The sequence below is a fragment of the Hakea prostrata genome, chromosome 1 (genome assembly GCF_041222555.1).
Source record: "Hakea prostrata isolate BN-2017 chromosome 1, UWA_Hpros_2, whole genome shotgun sequence".
Lineage (NCBI taxonomy): Eukaryota > Viridiplantae > Streptophyta > Magnoliopsida > Proteales > Proteaceae > Hakea > Hakea prostrata.
In genome coordinates this window covers 72,640,137-72,663,501 of record NC_142600.1, presented here as the reverse complement: position 1 = coordinate 72,663,501, position 23,365 = coordinate 72,640,137, and the positions used below count along the sequence as shown (strand labels likewise).

The following is a 23,365-nucleotide window of genomic DNA, read 5'->3' as shown; positions in this document are numbered from 1 at the left end:
TCTGACTCTTTATGGACTATCCCTATCCCTTCCAACCTTTCTTGGATCTGAAGGAAACTTCTTCTCCTCAGACCCTGTGCCCTTCGTGCCATTACCCCAAATTCCTCTAGCCTTTCCACTAACTTTTGGCTAGATCCATAGCATCCGATGGGCATTCTCCTCACCCTTCTTTCCCCCCGTACTGTCTATGAAACCCGTATCCCCAAATCCACCATTTTATCGAACTTCATCTTCGATGGCTCCTGGGGCTCTCTCCCCCACTCTAGTCTCACACAAGTTTGGAACTCTCTCCCCCCCCCCCAATATTTCTCTCCACTCATGATACTCTAGTATGGCTCCCTTCCTCCACCAAATCCTTCACCAAGTCTTTTGCTTGGAACCTGGTTCGATCCCCCTCCCCCTCCCCCACTTGGCCCCCTAGTTTGGTTTAAAGGTCACATTCCCCGTCACTCTCTTACCCTTTGGCAAGCCCTAAACCTGGCCCTCCCAACTCAGGCTTTCCTTATTACCCATCACATCCTTGCGAACCCTAACTGTATCCTTTGCTGGACTGGTACTGAGGCCATTGAATATTTGTTCTTTTCTTGCCCTTTCTCTAATTCCCTTTAGAGGAAAGCCCTTGCTTACATTTGGCCCCACTTCTGTTGCTCATTTAGGTTTGATCGTGACTGTTCTTGGATATTAAAACTTTTGAGGTCCCTCTATTTGTGACCGGATTGGTAAGCTTGTCTTTGGTGCTATGGTCTACCATCTTTGGTGGGAGTGCAATCTCAGGCCTTGGACTTCCAAATTCCGCTCTCGCGACTCGATTTGGAATGCGATTTACTTTGATGTATCTACTAGGCTTACTTGTATTCCCCATCCTCCGGTTGTTGATTCCCCAAGGAACAAGCTCATTGTTGTTTCCTAAGGGCTCAACTCCCAATTCCATCATTCTCTTCGATCCTTTCCAGTTTGGATCTTTCTTGTAGTTCGGTGTTTGTTCCTTTGTATATTTATTTATTCATCCAAAAAAAAAAAGTTAGATCAGGCATTATTGGTGCTTCCTAGTAGCAGTATGTCCATGACTGGGGTAGATAGTAATTTAGCTACTATAATTAGGGTTCAGAAGTTGATAGTGTGTGCGGTAGAGTTTCAACATGACAGTAACCTATAAACAATCGGAACAAGAATTGATTTCCAAAATATGGTTTTAACTAGGAAAAGTCCAATGTAGATTTAACAATAGCAGCCAATGGACTGCTCAGAATTAATTACAACAACCACCACAATAAGCCTTGTCCCAACTAAATGGGGTTGGCTGCATGGATTCTTGCCCTCCAATCAATTCTCTTTGAGGCCATGCTAGATTCAAGGCCTAAGCTATGCATATCCTTTCTCACCACTTCTCTTATGGTTATCTTAGGCATGGTTGTCAAAGCACCCGCCTAGGCGGCAAAGCGGTTGTTCAACCGCTTAAGTGACGCCTAATCTGCAAAGGAACATCAAGGCCCAAAGTGACATAGAACCTATGTTTTGCTTCGGGGGCGCTGCTCCCACACCTCCGCTAGCAACAGAATGTGAAGCATAAGCCATACTCAACATCAAGAATCAATGAATCAGTAAATGCGTAGGCGGACGCTTTGACAACCATTATTTGATGAGATGAACTGAACTTATGTTTGTGTTCTTTTTTTGAATAAATTTTCATAATTATGATTCTTGAATTTTTTTTTTTTGGATGAATGTGACTATTGAATATTTGTTTAGCTTATTACAGGAATTAGTTGTATTTGAAATTTTTTGACCCAACCTTTTTGGTTGTCTTATTGCTGCCTAAGTGCCACTTTGTCACCTAATCGTGTAGGCGAAGCCCCAATCGCTTTGGTCACCTTGCCGCCTTGACAACCATGATCTTAGGTTTTCCCCTAGTTCTTCTAGTTCCTTTAATTAGGATTTAGGATTATATCACTTCTCTATATAGGGACATTTATAGGTCTCCATTGAATATGGCCTTGCCACCTCAAACGGTTTTTTGGTAGCTTATCACTTATGGGAGCAACTCGCAGACCAGCTCTAAGATGATCATTCCTTATCTTATCCTTCCTAGTTTTGCCACTCATCCATCTTAGCATCCTTATTTTAGCTACATTGAGTTTATCTATATGATTTTTTTTAACAGCCCATCACTTTGCGTTGCACATCATAGTTGGTTGAACGACGGTCCTATAAAATTTTTCTTTAAGCTTTAATAGAATACGTCGATCACATAAGACCCCAGATGCACCTCTATACTTCATCCACCCTATTTTGATTCTTTGGGAAACTTCATCTTCTATATCACCTCTTTTATTTATAATTGAACCAAGGCACCTAAAACAATCATTTTGAAGAATCTCTTTATTGTAAAGTTTTACCACCTTATTGTCTATTTGATCATGACTAAAGTTACAAACTAGATATTTTATCTTTGTTCTACTTAGTTTAAAGCCTCTTGATTCTAAAGTTGCTCTCTATGATTCTAACTTGATATTAATCCCTACTTGAGTCTCATTTATCAACACAATATTATCAACAAAAAACATACACCAAGGAATCTTATCTTGAATGTCTTTGGTTAATTCATCCATTATAAGTGCAAGTAGATATAACCCAACTGTAATTGAAAATTCATTACTTTGTCCCCTGTATTATTCTTACACTTGTCATTGAACCATCATATATATCCTTAAATATGTCCTCATATTTTCTCGTGACCCTTCTTTTCTCTAGTACTTGCCAAATTAACACTTTAGGAACTCTATCATAAGCTTTTTCTAGGTCAATATATATCATATAAAAGTCTTTCCTACACTCTATCCTTTCCATAAGTCTCCTAATTAGGTAAATAGCATCTGTCGTAGATCTTCCTAGCATAAACCCAAATTTGTTCTCCGTAATTGAGGTTAAGTGTTTCAAATGGGTTTCAATTGCTCTCTCCCATAATTTCATTGTATGGCTGGTCATAATTAATTAAAACTCAAAAAAGCTTTCAAGTAGTTCTTTAGATTTGGTTGAAGTTTTGACCAAATCAGATAGCTGGTTTGTTAAACTTATTAGAAATTCAAAAAAGATTTCGTGCAAGTCTAGAATTGAAGGTTCTGCTTGCAGAAATGAGAAAGTAAAGTTATTTGTTAATGATTCAAGAAGATGATGGAATGAAAAGAAAGAAGAAAAAGAACACAGAATATAACACCCGGGCTTTACACCACAAGTTGCTTCAATCAAATCAAACACCAACTTATAGTGATTGAACACAAGGGAATCTTCAATAGAGATGAGAGAAGCAATAGCAGTGACTTTATTTATCAAACTTGTATTTAACATTTCCGCTGACAACCTAATATATAAAACTCAAAAATATACTTAAAACACTAAAACACAAAAATCCTAACCCAGTCGCTGACCAATTTGGCAATGTAAACTAATTAGAGAAGTGAAACAATAAAGGAAATAAACTCAAAACATGGATCGACTTAAGAATCTGAATCTCTTAAAACACTTAACAACAATTACATGCAATGTAAATTAAACTGCAAGAATTGGTTTGATTGAAATAATCCAAAACAATTTTAAAATAAACTTAACTAACTAATCTCATATGCAAGCTTGTTACGGATAGTTTTGGTCCATTAAAGTGGTATATTTACATTGGAAACATATTGGACTAAAGGCATGACCCACAAATAAGCTTATCTTCATTAAATTAAGCCACCTTTGATAATATATCTGCGTCAGTTATCTGATTTACTTTTCCAGTAAACACGTGAATGAAAAACTGCTGTGTTTCCACCGGACACTGTGTCTCTGAGACCTTTTAGTTTGATTATTTAAGTTGATTAATTAATACTTCGATGGCTTTTCAGACATTCTGATATGCTTGTTTTCAGTTGTTTGTATTAGTAACTGTTAACTTTTTGTCTCTCTTATTTAGATGAAAGAGGCTAGAGATGGAAGTGGAACAAAGAAAGATAGGGTTGCAAAATCTTCTTCTGTTGGCTCACCTCCAGTTATATTGGACATAGATGACTTTAAGGTAAAAATTTGAAACTTCAGCTTTGAGAGCAAAACATTTGAATTGACACTTCAGTACTGCAAGTTATTGATGTTTAACATTTTCTAAGTGGAGTATTACTCTGTTTTATAGGGTGACTTCTCTTTTGACGCATTATTTGGAAACTTGGTAAATAAACTCCTCTGTCCATTCCAAGAAGAAGAAACGGATTCTTCAGATGGCCATGGCAGCCTAGGTGGTAATGATGCTTTACCTAATGGGCACATGCGAGTTCCGTCTGATGTGGCAAAGTCAGTAGAGGTTGCTTTGACTCCGTTATTTCCAGAAGTTGATGCTCTTTTATCTCTTTTCAAGGATTCTTGCAAGGAGTTGGTTGATCTCCAACAGCAGGTATATCCTTGTGATTGAAGCTGATGGACTGGATGTATGTTTTATGCTGAAGTCATGTCTTTATTTCTTTTTGCTTGCAGGTGGATGTAAAACTGTATAATCTGAAGAGGGAGCTTTCTGTTCAAGACTCCAAGCATCGCAAGACACTCAGTGAGGTTAGTGTATGAGGACATCAAAACTGGATCATTTGTCATTGTCTGTGTATCACTTAGACTGCAAGAGCATGGCTTAATCAGAAAATACGAGGGGCTTCCATGCCCACCAAAGAAGCTTGAAGTTTGCATATGCAATTTGTTACAGTCCATTGTGACATAAAAAACTGTTCAACCTTGGTCAAACTTCATGCTTATGGCCTTTCACCATTCACCGTCAAAGCATGGTTATCTGTGGAGGACTTACTGAAATGAGAGAATTCTCTCTTCTTTGTTACCTTTGTTGGATTCATAAGTCTATTCTTTTTGGCATTCTAAGATGATTCTGTGGTCGATTATGTTTAATTTTGACAGTCTATATTCATGGAGGCTTGTCAAAATATGCATCTGGCCTTCCGGAATCTGATGTTCATTTTGATACATAGTAAGAACTCTATTTATTCAATTTTGTCTCATTGGTATCAGCTGGAGAAAGGTCTAGATGGTCTATTTGAAAGCTTTGCCCGGCTGGATGCACGTATATCTAGCGTGGGACGGACTGCTGCTAAAATTGGAGACCATCTGCAGGTAAAGTGCACGACTGTAGCCAGCAATTCATAATGACTTGACTTTTCTGACCTATTCCTCACTCACGAAGTCCAAGGGTTTACTCAATACACAAGGTCCCACTGCGCAGGTTCTGGGGAGGGTCATCATGTATGCAGCCGTACCCTCACTTTGCGCAAAGACTGTTTTTCAGACCAGTCCTCACTCTGTTGTCGAGGATAAAATGATGTGGTTTCTGATTTTCTGTCTACTTCAGTCAGATATTGTAGCATCTGATTTCTAAGAAATACCATTATTGCTTGTCAGAGTGCAGATTCTCAGAGGGAGACTGCTAGTCAAACGATAGAGCTTATAAAGGTGATTTTATTATATTTGTGGCTATATCCTGTCCTAGCGATTTAGCAGCTTATACTATCCTTTTATTGGTTAATTCTTTAACACTATCCTGTTAATGTGATCGCTGCAGTACTTAATGGAGTTCAATAGAGGCCCGGGTGACCTAATGAAACTTCCACCTCTATTTTCTGATGATAGTCGTGTTGCTGAGGCTGCTGCAGTAGCACAGAAATTGCGTAAGCTAATTTAATTTTTTTTTACACAGTAGAATTTATATTCACTACCACGATTAATCAATATTGCAAGATCGATAGATACTTTCTTCTTGTTAAAGATAAAGTAGTTCATATTGAACATTGACTATTTATAATTCTAAGCATAAATTAAGAGAAAAAGCAAAAACTGAAACATGCAAGGGTGAGGTTGACAGCTTATTATTCAACTAAGGCTGTGACCTATAGCCAATCCTCTGGGCCTTAGGCTAGTTAACATGTTAGGTGTTGACTGTTTGGAGGTGAGTGAGATTCAGGAATTTGTAATTGTAGTAATCCCATAAGAGAGGTACGTGCCTTGGCCTGAGAGCATTTTATCTAATTTGAAAACAGGTGGGTCAATTTGCATCCTGTCAAGTTTCTAGCAGCAATTATGGGTTTACTCCTTATGTTATTTTGCGTATATTTTTTTATTTCTGCCATTTATTAGTCAGGAGCAGAATTGATCTTTTAATTGAATTGAATTTAAATCTATATAAAGACGTACCTGCAATTAGGAAAAAATAACCTAATTGCAGGCTGCCTTCTTTGTCTTGCTGTAGACTTTCTTCTTCTTCTCCAATTCCTTGTCCTCTCTCAGTCCTCAGGCTGGTTACAGGGTCCTGAATTCAGAGCCTTTGTAACCAGCTTGGGAAACCCAGAATTCTTCTCGTCTGCTTAGTTTTTTAAATTTATTCTTTCTACCTGGGGTATAGCCATCTATCGCTGCCTTAGCCATATGATTGAGATACTTTTTTCGCATATTATATGAAGTAATTTGCTTGATTACTAATGCTACAGAAGACTCAAGAGGACATGGCATTGTTTTTTGCCATTTTCTGTTTCAGTTTGAGATTGCTGTGATTGCTATTCCCCTATCGATTCATCTTCTTCAGTTCGAGATCTGTCTATTGGCTACTGTGGTTCGCTGTGATGTCCTTTGTCCTTGATGAATTATAAATTTATCTGATCTGCAATATACAGTGGCTGTTGCTCTTATTCTGTTTCTTCAATTCGAGATGCCTGCTGATTACATGCTTCCCACCTGCTGATGATGATGTTTCTTTGAGGATTGTTTTTACGCAATTAATGGAACACTACATTCAAGTTCTGGAGCATTTAGCTGGTCTGATTAGTGACTGCTGCGTCTCCAAAACAGACTTGCAGATGCTCTGTTTTTTTGATGTTTCAATGACCATCTATGAGTAACACTGTACTCTATACTTCACTAAGTTGATTCTTCTTCTTGGGGTGTTATTGTTGCTTGCCTACAGCCCTATTTAGTAAGGCAGTCTTTGGTATAGTTTCTGTTTAGTGTTGGGTACAATTTATACAGCTTTTTTCTGTTTAAAAACAGTTAAAACAATACAAAAACCAAAAAAAGGTCTCAACCTTTTATTGATTTTTTCTATGAAAATCCTTTTCAGTTGTCTTTGCCGTCCTAACAACATCACATTTGGCTAACAGTACTAGTTGTAGGGGTATAAATGCAGAGAACGCACCTGAAAGCTCTCATACTTGCCAGGGGTCAAACACCCATCCTCTTGGCTTTGATACCATGCTCAAACAAATCACCCCAAAAGCTTGAGCTAAGTAATGGAAATAACAATTTATATAAAAAAGACTGTCCATAAAACAGCTGAAATCGCGAAACTGTTATCATCCATATACAGCATGGTACCTCCCTCAGATGTTTCTCTCTTTTTTTCTCTTTTCAAATGGTTAAGAGGTGCAAATGTAAATACTGTAGCATTTCATCTTAGGGTCATTTGCTGAAGAAGATATTGGGAGACAGGGCATGGCTGTACCATCATTAGTTGGAAATGCAACCGCAAGCAGGGGCTTAGAAGTTGCAGTTGCAAATCTTCAGGACTACTGCAATGGTGCGCCAATCAGTTATCAGTTGTTGCTTTTTTATACTTTCTTTTGCAAGACTCATCTTTCATGCTGCCTTTTGTCTCTTTTCTTTCTCAGAGTTGGAAAATAGATTGTTGGCTCGATTTGATGCAGCGTCACAGAGGAGGGAGCTATCAACAATGGCAGAATGTGCTAAAATTTTGTCGCAGGTTATTTATGAGGGCTTTTGGAGCCCATTGTACATTTTACTATTCTGGGAAGGGGTTTGAGATTTAAAGTATTCTTCTTAATAGTAACTCTGAAGACTCCACTCCTTTTTCTTTCTTTTATTTATTTATTTGATTTTGGATTTTTTCCTTCTGGTTTTGGTATCAATAACCATCAATAGAAACATGTTATCACTCAGCATCTACCGTTCTTTTTTCTCTCTTTAGTTTTTGCTTGGGAATCACTTCTGTTACACAAACAAACCAAGTCAATTGGCGTCACCTTATCTCTATAGGATCTTTCTTGTCTTGCACAAGATTCACAACATTCTTGTTGCACCTATGGATGTATTTATTTATTTATAGTCCATTCCTGTCTCCATTCTCCTTGGCAACTCAGCATGCCTGGTCCTAGAAATGTCTATAGGATCTCCTCCAATTTTAATTGTACAAGTTGATTAGATGACAAGGCAGAAGGATCTACACTTCACTTCTACTTCTGATTCCGTAACATTATCCTGATATGTTGTCCTTTTTGAGCAATTTGCATTACTGTTATGTCACACAGTCACTTGTTAAGGTATTTATGCTATTGTGAAGTTCAATTTATGCGACTCTGTTTTGAAGGACGATAGAAAGAGTTATATATTTATCATGTATCCATTATCAACTCTTCCCTTTCCTCCCTGTTTTCTGGACAATGCAGTTCAATCGGGGTACAAGTGCCATGCAACACTATGTTGCAACTCGCCCAATGTTTATTGATGTGGAAGTAATGAATGCAGACACTATGTTGGTTCTTGGAGATCAGGGTTCACAAGCTAGCCCTAACAATGTTGCTCGTGGGCTTTCTTCATTGTACAAACAAATCACAGGTTCAGTTGATCTTCCTTCATCTTTTGCCAGTAAGTTAGATCTCCAATGGAATTGATAAATCTGGTTTGCTCGGTTACCAGATACTGTGCGACAAGAGGCTGCCACTGTAATGGCTGTTTTCCCTTCACCGAATGATGTCATGTCTATCCTGGTGCAGGTATTAAGGATGGATTCCTTTTGGTTGTGGGCATTTTTACTTTCACCACATCCTGTGGAAGTTCAAATTCAAGGGTTTTGTCAGCTATTTACCTTTTGCAATTATTTTGTGATTGAGTACAGAGAGTTTTGGAACAGCGAGTTACAGCCCTTCTGGACAAGCTATTAGTGAAGCCATTGTTAGTTAATTTACCTCCGGTAGAACGAGGTGGACTTCTACTGGTGAGTTTGATTAATGGTGCTCTTTACCTACCATGATAAAGTTTTGGTGGGTCGTCCCCAAGGCTGGTGCACTTTGAAGTTCCCTTCATATATTTTCCCTTCTCAACAGTATCTTAGAATGCTAGCAGTGGCTTATGGGAAGACACAAGAACTTGCAAGAGACTTGCGAGCTGTTGGCTGTGGTGACTTGGATGTTGAAGGTAATGCTTTTCTTTTTTTGTTTGCATTTCTAATAGAACTAGTTTGTGATGCTAAATTATGCTAATTTACCAGTCCACAGTGGATGCAAAAACATCTGGATGGTTGTTGGCCAAAAAAAGTTATGTTCAATTTCTGTTTACTAATTGAGTGTGAAGAAATTTCTTTTATATTTGAAGTGGGATTAAACCTTCATCTTTGGAACTGATAGATATAGTTACAGTTACAGAGCTGGAATAATCAATAAGAAGAATGAGAAATAGAGCAGCCAAGACTGCTGAGTGCTGAGTGAATGCTGGTTAGTGCAAATAACTGAATTGCTCTATCAGCAGTCCTCTGTTAAACACATTGTGATGTCATAAAGACAAGCAAAAGAAGGCAAATATCTCTGTATTTTTTTTATTTCATTTGTCTAGGATATTTGACGTAGTCCTAGACTGATAGTTGATCAACTAAGACATAGCTTTTCCAGGATCTTGATCAGAAGCAACTTATGGGACAAATAGGTTAGGTCTGGGTTGGTTGGTTATGGCCTTAGAGGTAGGGTTTTATGGTTTGGACTATGATGGGATGAATTTGCTGCTGAGGACGGTTATGCTTAATGTGTAATGGCTTAATGATCTCATATGGGATGGTTAGGTTAGGCTACAAGAGTTCCAAGATAACTGTAGGGAAATGTGGGGTTATCCCCCCCCCCCTTCTTCTTCTGGGGGTGATGTGGGGGGGGGGGGGGGTAATGGACTTAGAATTGAATCTAGATCTTTCTGCACGGGAGATGCTCACCAAGTTTTATGCAATTTCAATGGTTAAATTTCAAGTTATGAAGAATCTTGACCTCGGTTTTCAAATCTAAATTTACAAGAACTGGGGTTTGGCTTGTCAAAATGGTTGGAACTTGGAGCGCAATTTAGGTAATGATATAGGGGTATGATCCTTCAAGTTTGGTCCAGTTTGGTTGGCTAAATTGAAAGATATGGAGTTTTTAGAGGGGTCTAGGGAGTATGAAAATTCATGAAAATATTTACATATTGAAATTGGCTGGTCTTATTGGGTTCAAATTAGTGTCTAAGATTACTTACCAGGGCTAGGGTGATGATGTGCCTAAAATTTGGGGATAGATCTGATGGTTAGACTGGTATAGGTCTGACACTGAATATTGGGTGTCTTAGGAATTCTGAAAATTCAAGAAATTTAAGAAGAAAAAAAGATCACAAGGAAGGGGTATGGGTTGTATAGGCTGATAGATATCTGGATGGGGAGCCTTATAGAGCTTTGGATCTAATAATAATGAAGTCTTGATGGCTGTCAATCAGGGTTGTCAAAGCATCGGCTGAGGTGCGCCTAGGCGGCAAGGTGGTTTTTCAACTGCCTTGTTTTGAACTGCTTAATTGACGTACTGTTTTTTTACCACTTTGTTGCCTTGTGCACCTTATGGCCGCCTAGACTCTAAAGCAGACGTTTTGTTGAACTTTTATACATAATTTTTATTTCTTAATTTTAATTTTTTAAATCAAAATTTATTCTACAAAGCCATATAGAAATTCAACAGTTGGTCATTTTGGAATCGAGGCCCAAACTGCAAAGGAACTCCAAGGCCTGAAGTGACATAGGACCTCTACAGGATGTGAAGCATGGGTCATACTCAACATGGAGAATCAATGAATCATTTACTGGACAATGACTTGGAAATCGAAATAATGAGATCTATTTTTTTGGATGAATGTGGTTATTAAATGTTTGTTTAACTTATTATAGAAAGTAGTTGTATGGAAAAGTAGTTTAAAAATAGTTGTATTTAAAATTTTTGGCCCAACCACTTTGGTTGCCTTATTGCCACCTAGGCAGAACCCCAACCTCTTTGGTCGCCTTGCTGCATTGACAACCATGCTGTCAATTCAGCTGCAGCAAAAGATCTTGGCTTGGCTTCACCTATACCGTTAGGGAATACTCAACTGTTGGACGTTCTTGGATTAAAGTTGACGTAAACCAGTAGTTGTGGTAGCAAATAGACATAAAAGCTCTCATGGCTGGAGAAGAAGTATCATGTAATCTGAATTGTACCTATTGTTCTTTAAAGGAGGTATAAATGGGCTCCCCTTAGCAGCCTTAAAGCTCGTAACAGAAATAGGGATTTAACTCCTAAAAGAAATAGAAGTGAAAAAAATTTATTAGACCCAACACTCTTGGTGGACTCATGGTTTGGACATTTATAACAGAAATACCACATAGGAGAAGACTGTTTTGCCCTTCTAATTTTGGTAGAATGCATATAACTAAACCACATTTAAACTATTTCATACATAGCCTAGACACTCAACTTTTTGGCCTGTAGGTAGGCCCATGATTTCATAAACCTGTGACGAGGGCCCAACATCCATATGCATAATCTATCAATTCTGGGTTGGTTTCAAAGAAAAATTGTCAAGTATGGTACTATCGTGTTGGATATGCGTCAATTTTTATTAAAAAATAAGCTGATATCCTGGTTCAAATCCAATAGAAATGGTTAAAAAAATTAATCCCAATCCCAAAAAGATAAAAGGTCAAGCCCCTAGTTCAAGAATAAAATCTGGACTGAGTTTCTTTCTTTTTTATTTTTTTAACTGAATCTGAAAATTCCATTAATCTTTTTTTTGGATAAATAATATATTAAAAGCAACAAGCAACACAACGAGGGAAGATTACAAAGGAGCCGGGGGGGGGGGGGGAGCACAAAGCTCAAGAGGGAGAGATAAGAGGGCCGCTGAGACCCCATAAACTAACAATTAACCTATTTATGGAGTTGTCAGCAATAGGGGGATGGGGAAGGGATAGCAATCTAGAAGATACATCAAAGTAGATGGCTTTCCAAATCTGGTCTAAGGATCGAGATTTGGAAGTCCATCTTCTAAGGTTGCGCTCCCACCAAACATGATGGACGATGGCACCAAAGACTAGCTTGCTTGGGTGATCTCAAATGGAGTGACAGGCGAAAGTCCTCAAGAACCAAGTCTAATCACGAACGAACTCATGTGAGCGTTTCGAGTGGGGCCAAATGGATGCAAAGGCCCTATCCCACAGGGGACGGGAAAATGGGCAAGTGAAGAAAAGGTGGTCAATGTCCTCTGAACCACTCCAACAAAGTGTGCAACTAGGGTTGGCGGGAATATGGCGGCTAATGAGGAAGGATTGGGTAGGGATGGCATGGTTGAGAGATCTCCAAAGGGTGAGGGCATGATGGGGAATGTGACCTTTGAACCAAACCAAATGGGACTAGGGGATGAGGGGAGCAGAGAAGGTTCCAAGTGGATGATGTGATAAAGGATTTGGAGGGCAATGGGGTCCAAATGGTGGTATCTCGGGACATGTTAAGGATAGGGGGAAAGCATTCCAAACATGTGTGAGACTGAGGTGGGGGAGAGGGGACCAATCCCCTCGGAGATGATGATGTCAAGGGTGCTGGTTTTAGGAATACGAGTCTCATAGACGGTGCAGGGGCCAAGGGAGTAGAGAACGCCCAACGAATGCTAGGGGTCTAGCTAGAAAAGGGTGGAGGATCCAAGTGAGATTTGGACAAAGATGGCAGAGAGAGCATGGGGACAAAAGAGCAAGATCTTCCTTCAGATTCAAGAAGGATTAGAGGGGCAAGAAGTAGTCCAGATTGAATATTGTTTGAGAATGTAAGAGTAGACCCATAAAACCCAAATAGAGTCGTGCTTGAAGGCAATCTTCCAAATGAGTTTCAGGAGGTAGTCCAAGTTAACATCGAGAATGCGACGGATACCAAGGCCACCCTCAAATTTGGGACGGCAGACAACGACCCAAGAGATGGGGTGAAGGATTTTGGATGATTCTTGACCTTTCCAAAGGAAGCAACAGAAGAGGGACTCCATGGACAGAATAATGGATTTGGGGATGGAAAATATACCACTTCAACAAATATAAGAGGATTGGAGGACAGATTGAATGAGCACCACTCTCCTAGCAAAAGATAAAAGCTTTCCTTTCCAGAGTTGAACCTTTTTCCTAATGTGATCAAGCATAAGGGAGTAGTGGTGGCAGGTGAGCCTACTGGGGATGAGAGGAAGACCAAGATAGGTAACAGGGAAGGAACCTGGACTAAACCCTGAGAGTTGCAGGAGAGAAGCGCAGGTTACATCCGAGCTCCAGAGAGAAAAAGGGTGGATTTGTTGAGATTGACATGGAGACCAAAGAGAGATTCAAAGGTGGAGAGAGGGAAAGAATAGTGGAGATAGATTGATGGTCAGCTTTGGAGAAGATCATGAGATCATCCGCAAAGGCAAGATGGGTGAGATTTGAGGATCTACATTTGGGGATGGGTGAGATGAGGAGCTGATCTGTGTTTGATTGGAGGATGCAGGAGAGGATCTTGAGGGCTAGGGAGAACAGATAGGGGGAGAGGGGGGCATCCTTGGCGAATTCCCACCCTAGAGGGGAAGTAGCCTATAGGAGAGCCACTAGCGATGATGGAGAAATGGGGGGGGGGTGGAGATGCAAATCTTAGTCCAATGGACAAAGGCCAGAGGGAATCCCATTGCAGAGAGGACTCTCATTAATGAAATCCCAACGGATAGAATCGAAGGCTTTGTGGAGGTCCACTTTCAGAAGAGCAACCGGGGAGTGGGAAGATCTATCAAAGCCTCGAACAATTTCCTCACAAAGGAAAATATTATCCGATATACTTAGACCCAAAATGAAGGCAGATTAGTTTGAGCTCACAAGCGAGGTAATTACCTTCTTGATCTGATTAGCAAGGATTTTGTAAATGAGATTGCAAAGAAAGATGGGGCGGAAATCAGAAAGGTAGGAAGCATTAGGCTTCTTGGGAATGAGACAGAGGAAGATTTGGTTGATTGAAGAGAGTTGGGAAGGATTAATAAAAAAACTCCGGATGGTATAAACAAGATCATCTATAATGAAGTCCTAGGTATATAAGAAGAAGCCCATACTAAAATTGTCAAGGCCAAGGGCACGATTAACTTTGTGAGAGCAGATGGCACAGAGGATCTCCTCGGGGGAAGGGATAGAGCAGAGGAACTTTAGATTAAAAGAGGAAACAAATTTGTTGAGGAGAGAGGGAGAAAGGGAAGGCCGGGGAGGGAGGAAAGACGGAGAGAGAAGACTGGAAAAGAAAGAAACAACTTCATTCCTGATGTTGGGGGGATCAGAGATCCAGGACTTGCTTTTAGATAGGAGACAAGGAATGGAGTTGAAATTCAGGAGGCCTTTGAGGGAGTGATGTAAATAGAAAGTGTGTGCGTTTCCAAGATTGAGCCATTTGATTCTTGCTTTTTGCCGTAGGAAACTTTCCTCCTAGGAGGAGAGAGAGGAAAGGGTTAGGGATAAAACATGCTCTCCCTTAGCAAGAGAGGGGTTCAAGGGATCCCCATAGAGGAGGAGCTGGATCCTAAAGAGGTCAAAGCGGCAAGAAAAGACTTAGGAGGAGATATTACGGAATTTGAACGAGTTCTAGGAGCAAAGAGCAAGCTTGGTATTTCTAAGCTTGCGAGCTAGGGCAATGAGGGGGAGAGAATCACAATGGGTTGGCTGATTCTAGGCCTCAATGATCATAGGGAGGAAAGAAGGTTTGGAGGCCCACATATCGAAGAATTTGAAGGGCTTGGGACCAGAGGAGGGGGTTCAAGAACATGAAGGGTGTAGGGGGAGTGGTCTGAGAGACTGGGAGGGGAGTAATAGGCATGAGTGGTAGGAAAAATGGTGAGCTAGGACTTGTTGACAAGGAAGTGATCTAGCTTGGAGTTGATATGGGCTTCTCCAATCCTCCGGTGCTGTTCTAGTGAGGAGATGACTAGAGTCACCAGACCATCGAAGATCAGAGAGTCCCATATCCTCGAGGCAAGAATTAAAATCTTCCACATCAACTGGATCCAGAAGGTTACCACCGACCCTCTCATGCGAATATCGAACAATATTAAAGTCGCCACCAATACCCCAAGGGAATCCCTCAAGAGAGGGATCTAAAGAGCGAAAATCATCCCAAAGGAGAGAGCGCTCAGAAGGCTTATTAAAGCCATAGATGATGGTGGAAAGAGGGGAGAGGGCGAGGAGGGAGGGATGAGACGAAGATGCATGAATTGAGGGGACGAGGAGAGGAGAGAGATCTGAAATTTGGAAGGATCCCAAAGGATCCAAATGCGGCCATTGGGGGCAAGATTGGAGTCAGAGAGGAGAGACCAAGAGGGGGCTATTGCCTTAGCAATCCAATGGGCATTATCATTGTAAATATGGGTTTCAAGGAGTGCACAAAAGGAAGCTTTGGAATCATGAATGGAAAATTTCACATCAGCTTGCTTAGAGAGGGCATTTAACCCCCTAACATTCCAAATGAGAATATTGGACGTGGACATGGCTGCTGTTGTGGGGGGGGGGGGGAGAGGGCATCAAGTTTGCTAAAGGTTTAGTGGGCAGCATGTAGAGAGAGAGAGAGAGGGGGACACAATGGGCCAAGCAGGCGGGGATAACAAGGGAGTCTCACACAATGGGGAATGAAGGGGAGAGGGGGTTTCAAATAGGTTAGGGTCAATGGATGAGTCGGAGTTTGGAGAATTTGGATAAAATGGGACAATGGCATGGTTGCCAGAAGGGGCTCAAAGGGGCTGGCTGTAGTTGCACAGGTGGGGGAAGTTTGGTTCAGAGGACATTGTAGGGATAGGGGGCTTTTTCGCTGGGCCAAGGAGGGGTGCAGTGAGATGGGTCAATGGAACCAGGAGAGTGGTTTGGGTTGGTATTTTTTGTTGGGCTTACAGGGTTGTTGGTGGGTTGGGCCATGGTAGATAGGTGGGTTTAATGGGTTTATATTGGTTAAGGTTGATTGAGGGTTTAATGGGCTTAAGTGATGAGGCCCAACGGCAAGTGGGTTAACTTGGGTTGAGGGAGGATATAATGAGATGGGGGAAAGATCAAAAGGGGGATGGTGGCCCACCCCACTGTCATCGATAGACAGGGAAGAGGGTTTAATGGGAGATAAAGTCTTTACCTGTTCTGATTTCTAAAGAGGAGCCGCAGGCTAGAGGAAAAGCAAAGACAAGTGAGAGGCTTGAGATGGTAAAGAAGGAGAGAGCTTTTCCATTGCAGGTTGAGGTGAAGGCAAACTTAGTGCAACACATAGGCTGTCGTGATGGAAAGGATTAGGGAAAGCCTAATTTTGCGATGACCAGGAGGTGGAAGCTTCGTCAACGGAGCCTTCGATGTGAGTGCTGGAAGCTTCGGGCAGAGCAGTCTCAAAGAAAGATTCGTCGTTCCCTTGAGAAGCAGGGTTTGTAGAGGTCAAAGAAACTAGAGAAGCAGACCAAAGGAGTTCTGATTTTTCCCCCTCTCTTTTTCCTGTTTCTCGAATAAGTCTTTGTCATTGGAGCGGTTGTTGGAGAGGAGGCAGCGGGAACTACAAGCACCGAAACTCTATCCAATTTGTCGATCAAGGAGATTTGAGAAGAACAAGTAAAGTCTTCTTCCATTTTTTCTTCATTAGGCAGAGGAGCACGAACTTCATTGCCAGGCCGAGGATTCACTACAATCGGCTTGGGCAAAATTCCAAGAGAAGAGTTGATTTTAGTGAGACCATAATTGTAGGAAGATTCTTCATGACCAAAGGAAGCACAAGCATCACATCTCGTAGGGATCCAATTGTAAGCAATAACTTAGTTACTCAGGCCATTGTCATCTTCAGTGATGATAAGAGGGGGGGGGAAGGGCTTGGCTGCAGAAATTTCAACACATCCTAGCATACGAGAGACACTCCAATCTTAAGGTTTTCAAATCAGAGCGGAGAGGGCAACCGATGGCTGAACCGATTCTACTGAGGCAATCTTGATTCAAGAAGTCCAAGGGGAGTCTAGGGAGGTTAATCCACAGGAGAATAGTGTTGAAGTTGACCTTGCAGAGAGGCTTAGAAGGTTCCCAAGACTTGATAAAAATGGGAGGTTTGCCATCAAACCATGGAGGTCCTTCAATAGCTTTGGTTTTGCAAGAAGGAGAGGCAAATTTGAAGACAAAGGTATTGGCATCAATCAGGTATGTTTCCAAAGAGCCTTGAGCGTGCCATTGCTTTGACAGTGAGGTTTGACAATGCCAAAGGGAGGGAGGGCCAAGAAATTGACCAAGCACAAAAAGATTCCAGAGCTTGATGCTATCAGCAGTGGCAGCGGAGGGATAGTGAGCCAAGGGGGTGGAGTCGGGGGAGGGAGAGGGAGGAATGAACGATAGGTTGCAGACATTGGTGGGTAGAGATGGAAATGGAGGATGGGAGGGGGTGAATAGCAGTTCGAGGCTTTGGGTGGTGGTTCAGGGATGCAGGGGGTAGCATTTTCTTGAGAGTTCGGGATACGGGTGGTGGTAGATGGATGGTTGCAAAGGGTAGCAGATGGAGAAGGTGGGATAGAGGGTGGGGGGGGGGGAGACGTCGGAGGGCATGGCTGAGGTGATGCTTCCAATGATCAATCTTATTTAGGATGCTTCCATAAATGTTAGTAGGGTAAAACGTTGCTAGAAGGCACAAGTGCGATAAGATATTTATTTCTTTCTTTTTCCATTCACAGTGCTTTTGACGACATTTGTGCACGCCAAATAAAACTTGACCAGAACATTCCTCCAATATAAATAAGATTTAAACGATTGTGGTTTTTTCGAACAATTGTTTTGTGCTTCACTTTATGCATAAAGTCTCATTTAAAAATAAGAACATTTTACCACTCAATCTTCTAATCAAGAACATTTCTCTCAATTCATGGAACTTTAATTACTTATAAGATCATATTTTCTAGCCAAATGTGAGATTATATATATCATGATGATGACCAATTCCAAGAATAGTATAAATGAACTGTCTGTTTTTATTCTTTCAAACTTTAAATGGCTTGTTTTTTCAGCCTTGTCAAGAGAAGAAAATCGGGGGGGGGGGGGGGGGAGGAAGGGAAGGAGAGACTGCTGATTAGAGAAATGGAATGGGATAGCCCTCCTGGCAGGCCTCTTATGTCATTATATAATAGGTTAGAGACATTAAAAAGAAGCAAACACAAGTAAACTATCATGTTCTAGCAGTAAACTCGAGTAAAAACAAAACAACTTAACTGTGGGATATGACAAGTATACCCTTGTGGTGAATTGTGCAAAAATGTAACAGATTCTATGTTAAAACATGAACCAAATAAATAATGGACATAAAGAAAGCTGATCAAAGATGACACAAAGATTTAATATGGTCCACTGACCAATGCAGTGGTAACCAGCGGGTGAAGATGAAGGTGTTTACGCTATGTAACAGAAATTACAATGGAGATCATCTCATGAACAACAAAAATCAGCATTACAAGCTTTCTCCCAAAACCCCAAATCTCATCATGCTTTGCCGGAGCAAATTGAGGGATATAAATAATAAATAATATTCCAACAAGTAAATGGGTCATTCCATCTTTTCAGCTCAAGACCTGTACTACCATATCAATTCAGATCTCCACCAAAATATGTGGGAGTGGGTCAATATTCAAACCAGGTATAAGAATTCAAGGCATATATAATTCAACGTTCCTCATTCATGTCTCTAAATTGATTCATGCTAACGGAAACTTCACTTTGATTAGATAATTATTTTCTGCTGGATTTGTAGCTAATGGATCCTTGTTTTTAGGTCTAAAAGTAAATATCTATGTTGATTCAGGCCTTGCAGAGTCTCTGTTTCTATCTCACAAAGATGAATATTCTGAGCACGAGCAAGCTTCCCTCAGACAACTCTATCAGGCTAAGGTTTACACGATCATTCTTTCTACATCTTGCAAGCCCAGTTCAGCTTGATGGACTGGTTCACTCTAACTTATGCAAACCTTAACTATTGCTGTGCAGGTGGAAGAATTGCGTGCTGAAAGCCTGCAGCAGATCAAGGCAACTGGGTCAATCGGACGCTCAAAAGGAGCTGCAATAGCATCTTCCCACCAGCAAATATTGGTCACTGTAGTGACGGAGTTTGTACGCTGGAATGAAGAGGCTATCTCTAGATGCACTCTGTTTTCCCCCGAGGTAAAAGCTTTTCAGGAGCACATTTTCCACCAGTATCCCTTGTGTATATGTTTGATTTATGGTTGGTTGTTTTTTACTGCTTACTGAAACAAATTATTCTGGTGAAACTGGTTCAGTTTGAAATGTATCTGCAATGTCCTCTGGTGCATTCTAGAACATTTCATTACTTTAATCTTGCTTCCAGAAGTACGTATGGATACCAGAAGTTATGTAATCCTGGATTACAGGGCCAGTGATAGGATCTTTTCTAACAACCAGCAGGCTCTCTAGGGCCAAACCCTGGAGGCTCTCTGGTTCACTCACAGTTGCTGTAGTTGCTGTCTCCAGGTTGCTGCAGGCTCAGAAGTAGAAGAATGAAATAAATTGCAGAAAACTTCAAGATCTCAATCATGGAGTTCCTCCTTGGAACCCACAATTCCAAATATCCTTCAAATCTTTCTGCAAATCTTATTAATCCAGTTTGACTTGCTTACGTTGTGAATGGCTTATTTGTATCCTTACATGAAGGATTTCCTAGTTGGATTCAACAAACAAAGACTAATTAGGATAATTAAGAACTCTAATTCGATTTGAATTTTGAAATAAAATTCCTTCTTAATTTAAAACTCTACTGAGGAACTAGAAGAGGAGTTCTACTCAGAACCAAGGAACGGAATCTCGGTTTTGAGGCCGGTTTCAACCTGGCCAAAAACCAAGACATCCAAGTTGGAACATTTCAGCCATAGTTTTGACCCTTTTTTCATCGAATTTCTTGCCTCCTATCTATTTAAAGCATAATAAATACAATAGAAGGCGCATTTTGCTAAAAAAAACCATTGGAAAGTTGTCATTCAAGTATACTAACACATAACTGGTTCCGAGAACTACATCCATATTGCATTCAGCACACATGAATTGTTTGAAGAATGATTACGTATGCAACAATGCAACAAGTCAACAAAATATGATAGCCCTAGCATGTACAATGTCCTAGACTTCAGTTCCATGTTGACTGCCTGGCTAGAACTGGTGGATCCATTAATTGAATTATCCATTAACCGAATCATTGTGTTTCTATAGGTGGAATTATCCCACATAATACAGATACCCCATCCTAGGAAATGTATCATAAGGGAAGATAACTCTGATGGAAACCCACGCTTAAAACTAGCCCAGCTAGCTATCTTAGTTCAAGATCTCGCTTTCGACACTCATCTCACCCCTCAAAAGAGATGGCGAGATCTCAAGCGAAATCTTGCATTTTTTGATGGGCCAACTCGATAGAACTCGAGGGCTCATCTCGAGGGGTCTTAAGGCCCAGGTTGGGCTCAAACTTGGTAGTTAGCCTAATTTAGGCCTTTTAAACACACTGGTGGCCTTAGATTTGTGAAAAAACAACCTTAAGTATGAGTTCTAATTCGAGCTTAAGTTTGAAACCGAAATGCTGCAAGAATGAATAAGCAAGGTTATAAAACATAAAATATAGATCCTTTGAGACATATAAATGAAAAGAAAGTGTATCAAATAACTTAAATGGCAACAAAATTCCATCCATATGAGTATAATATAACATCACATTCTCGACTCTCGAGAGTACAATAATACAACCATTATAAGTTTAATATAAAATCATATGTTCATAACAAAAGTGTTGGGTATGGCTCATGCTTCACATCTATTGTCAACGACCTTGCCCGACACATATTGGGGGCCCGCTCATGTTGGGCCAATAAATAGCTGTTGTGGCCTTGGTTGAAGAACTCCTCCAAATGGCCTTCTTTGATCCTCCTTTCTTGATGTAGATGTACTAGATCTTGCTGTGGGTGAAGATCCGGTATCAATCTGCAAAAAATTGCCCCCAAAAAAGGGGTCAAGGTTGGCCAGTGAGATGATGGAGGATAAACTTCATCGTCGAGAGGGAAAGACCTTCTTTTTTTTTCCGTAAGCTACTTGACTCTGTAGTGGAGTCAAGTGCAAACTTCCAAGTGTTGTAGCAACTAGTTGAAAGTAGTTCTCTCAAGGGTTGGACCTTCAGGGGATTTGTTAGGGGACTTCCCTTCACGGAAGGACTACAAAGTGTTCGGCTCAGGACACTGTAAAGGGATTCCCAGGGAAAAATGGGCTTTGGAGTGGCTTCAGCGAGTTCAGAGGCGACAGACAGCGAGAAAGAACAAGATAGGGTGAGATCTCAACTTGTCTCTCTCAACAGGGGGAGTTTTTAGTGGTTGGATGGACCTAGATCTCGGTCTCAAGTTTTACAGTTCTTGAGATCTCATACCATGCTAGCTGTGAGTACCCTACCATGACTGGAACTGGATCGACTAGTACCACAGGAATCCAAAGATGGATTACGCCAACGATGCATAGGTTGCTGGGGCTATCGCTCCATCACCATCTAATCCATACCCATATGCTATCTGCATATTGCTGCCATCATCAGAAGAATAAGTAGACCCCCCCAACTCCACCATATGTTGATGATGCTCCCCTATATCCATATGGATCATATCCGTTGCCATAATAAGCTCCATGTGGTGCTGCAGACTCGACACTCTCCATGCCACTGTAATATCTAGACCCTCAAGTAGACTTAACCAAGTTCATCGATCCCATGGAGCCTGCCAAGCTGCCCACATCCATCCAAAAACTATCCTCAGGAAGTCCACATTTGCAACGGCTATATGTACGTGCTGGTGATTCCTGTGGCATAGGATGAATTAGCTGACGATGACTCTTCCCTGGTACCCCTCCTCACTTTGCGCTGGAGAACTCGTGGTGCAGCTACTGCTGGGTTGAGATAACTGAGTTTATTGTTTCTCAAATAATTTTCCCCTGAATCATGTTGGCATTTTTTTCTGTTTGTTGACTGCATGAATGAACATAAGTCAATTTCATGTGCCAATTTATGGTTGTGACCACAATGAACACTAGCAAGCAAATTACTTTGCATTGTGATCTTCAACAGCTTGTTCAAGAGAATTACCTTTTTGAGATATATTTCTTTTTTTGATGATGTAACCAAGAAGGATCCTTGATTTGGTTCCTGTATTGGCACTAGTAGTGAAAGTGGAAATAATGTCATATAACTTCTCTGGCATGACCAGCCCTATATAAAAAATTCCCTGTTATAGTATATACCTCCGAGTTTGTGATACTACACTTATCTTTTACTAATGTCGTCAAATGATAGTCAGATACTGATGCATATTCTTGTTAAACGTGACTTATTTACATGTTTCTCTTGTGTTTTACAACAATTGATTTTTTATATCATTCTCCAGCCTGCTACTCTTGCGAACAATGTGAAAGCAGTGTTCAGTTGCTTGCTCGACCAAGTAAGTATGATGGGTTTTAGTTCAAAATTATCATGGGCAATCAAGCTCAGATTTGCCTATATGGGACACCCAGGTGGGGTTTACTCAGGTTATTACTTTTTCAGGTTAGTCAATATATAACAGAAGGGCTAGATCGAGCAAGAGAGAGTTTGAATGAAGCTGCTGCTTTGCGTGAAAGGTTTGTGTTGGGCACAAGTGTTAGTAGAAGGGTGGCTTCTGTTGCTTCCACTGTAATTGCTCTACCGCATGTCCCTTTTCAAATTCCAATTCTTTCGTGTACTTTCATTTAATTGTCTTTCTTTCCCTTTTCTGCTTTATATAAAACTAAAAATTTTCTCAAGTCAAGCATGAGACTTAATAGATTGGTAACAATGTGTAGGCAGAAGCTGCTGCAGCTGCCGGTGAAAGTAGTTTCAAATCTTTCATGGTGGCAGTGCAACATTGTGGAAGCAGTGTAGCTATAGTCCAGCAGGTGAGAGTCTCCTTTTCCGATGCAACTCTGTATTCTGTTAGTTTTGGTGACAGATTATTGGCTGATAATTGAAGCTCTAATTGTGATTTGTGATCCATTTGGCAGTATTTTGCAAATTCTATTTCTCGTCTCTTGCTACCCGTGGATGGTGCACATGCGGCTACTTGTGAAGAAATGGCTACAGCAATGTCTAGTGCAGAGGCTGTTGCATATAAAGGGCTTCAACAATGCATTGAAACCGTGATGGCTGAGGTTTTTATGTGAACATTTTAAAAGCAACTAGAAGATTGAATTGCTATAAGCAACGCATGTTTAATCTGGGAGATT

The 23,365-nt window shown here is 40.7% G+C and overlaps 1 protein-coding gene across 1 annotated transcript in view; it reads left to right on the top strand.

Annotated features, from left to right (window-relative positions):
- The window catches only part of LOC149029867 (exocyst complex component SEC10b-like), a 28,695-nt gene that overhangs the window by 790 nt on the left and 4,540 nt on the right, over positions 1–23,365 (top strand). Inside the window, exons 2-19 of the mRNA XM_089142205.1 lie at positions 3,953–4,054; positions 4,166–4,423; positions 4,504–4,578; positions 5,041–5,142; positions 5,428–5,478; positions 5,588–5,693; positions 7,472–7,591; positions 7,683–7,774; positions 8,478–8,646; positions 8,728–8,804; positions 8,927–9,025; positions 9,135–9,225; positions 18,897–18,982; positions 19,079–19,252; positions 22,513–22,566; positions 22,671–22,796; positions 22,946–23,038; positions 23,144–23,290. Coding sequence (XP_088998331.1) covers positions 3,953–4,054; positions 4,166–4,423; positions 4,504–4,578; positions 5,041–5,142; positions 5,428–5,478; positions 5,588–5,693; positions 7,472–7,591; positions 7,683–7,774; positions 8,478–8,646; positions 8,728–8,804; positions 8,927–9,025; positions 9,135–9,225; positions 18,897–18,982; positions 19,079–19,252; positions 22,513–22,566; positions 22,671–22,796; positions 22,946–23,038; positions 23,144–23,290 — 2,022 coding nt within the window. The remainder of the gene's footprint in view (positions 1–3,952; positions 4,055–4,165; positions 4,424–4,503; positions 4,579–5,040; positions 5,143–5,427; positions 5,479–5,587; positions 5,694–7,471; positions 7,592–7,682; positions 7,775–8,477; positions 8,647–8,727; positions 8,805–8,926; positions 9,026–9,134; positions 9,226–18,896; positions 18,983–19,078; positions 19,253–22,512; positions 22,567–22,670; positions 22,797–22,945; positions 23,039–23,143; positions 23,291–23,365) is intronic.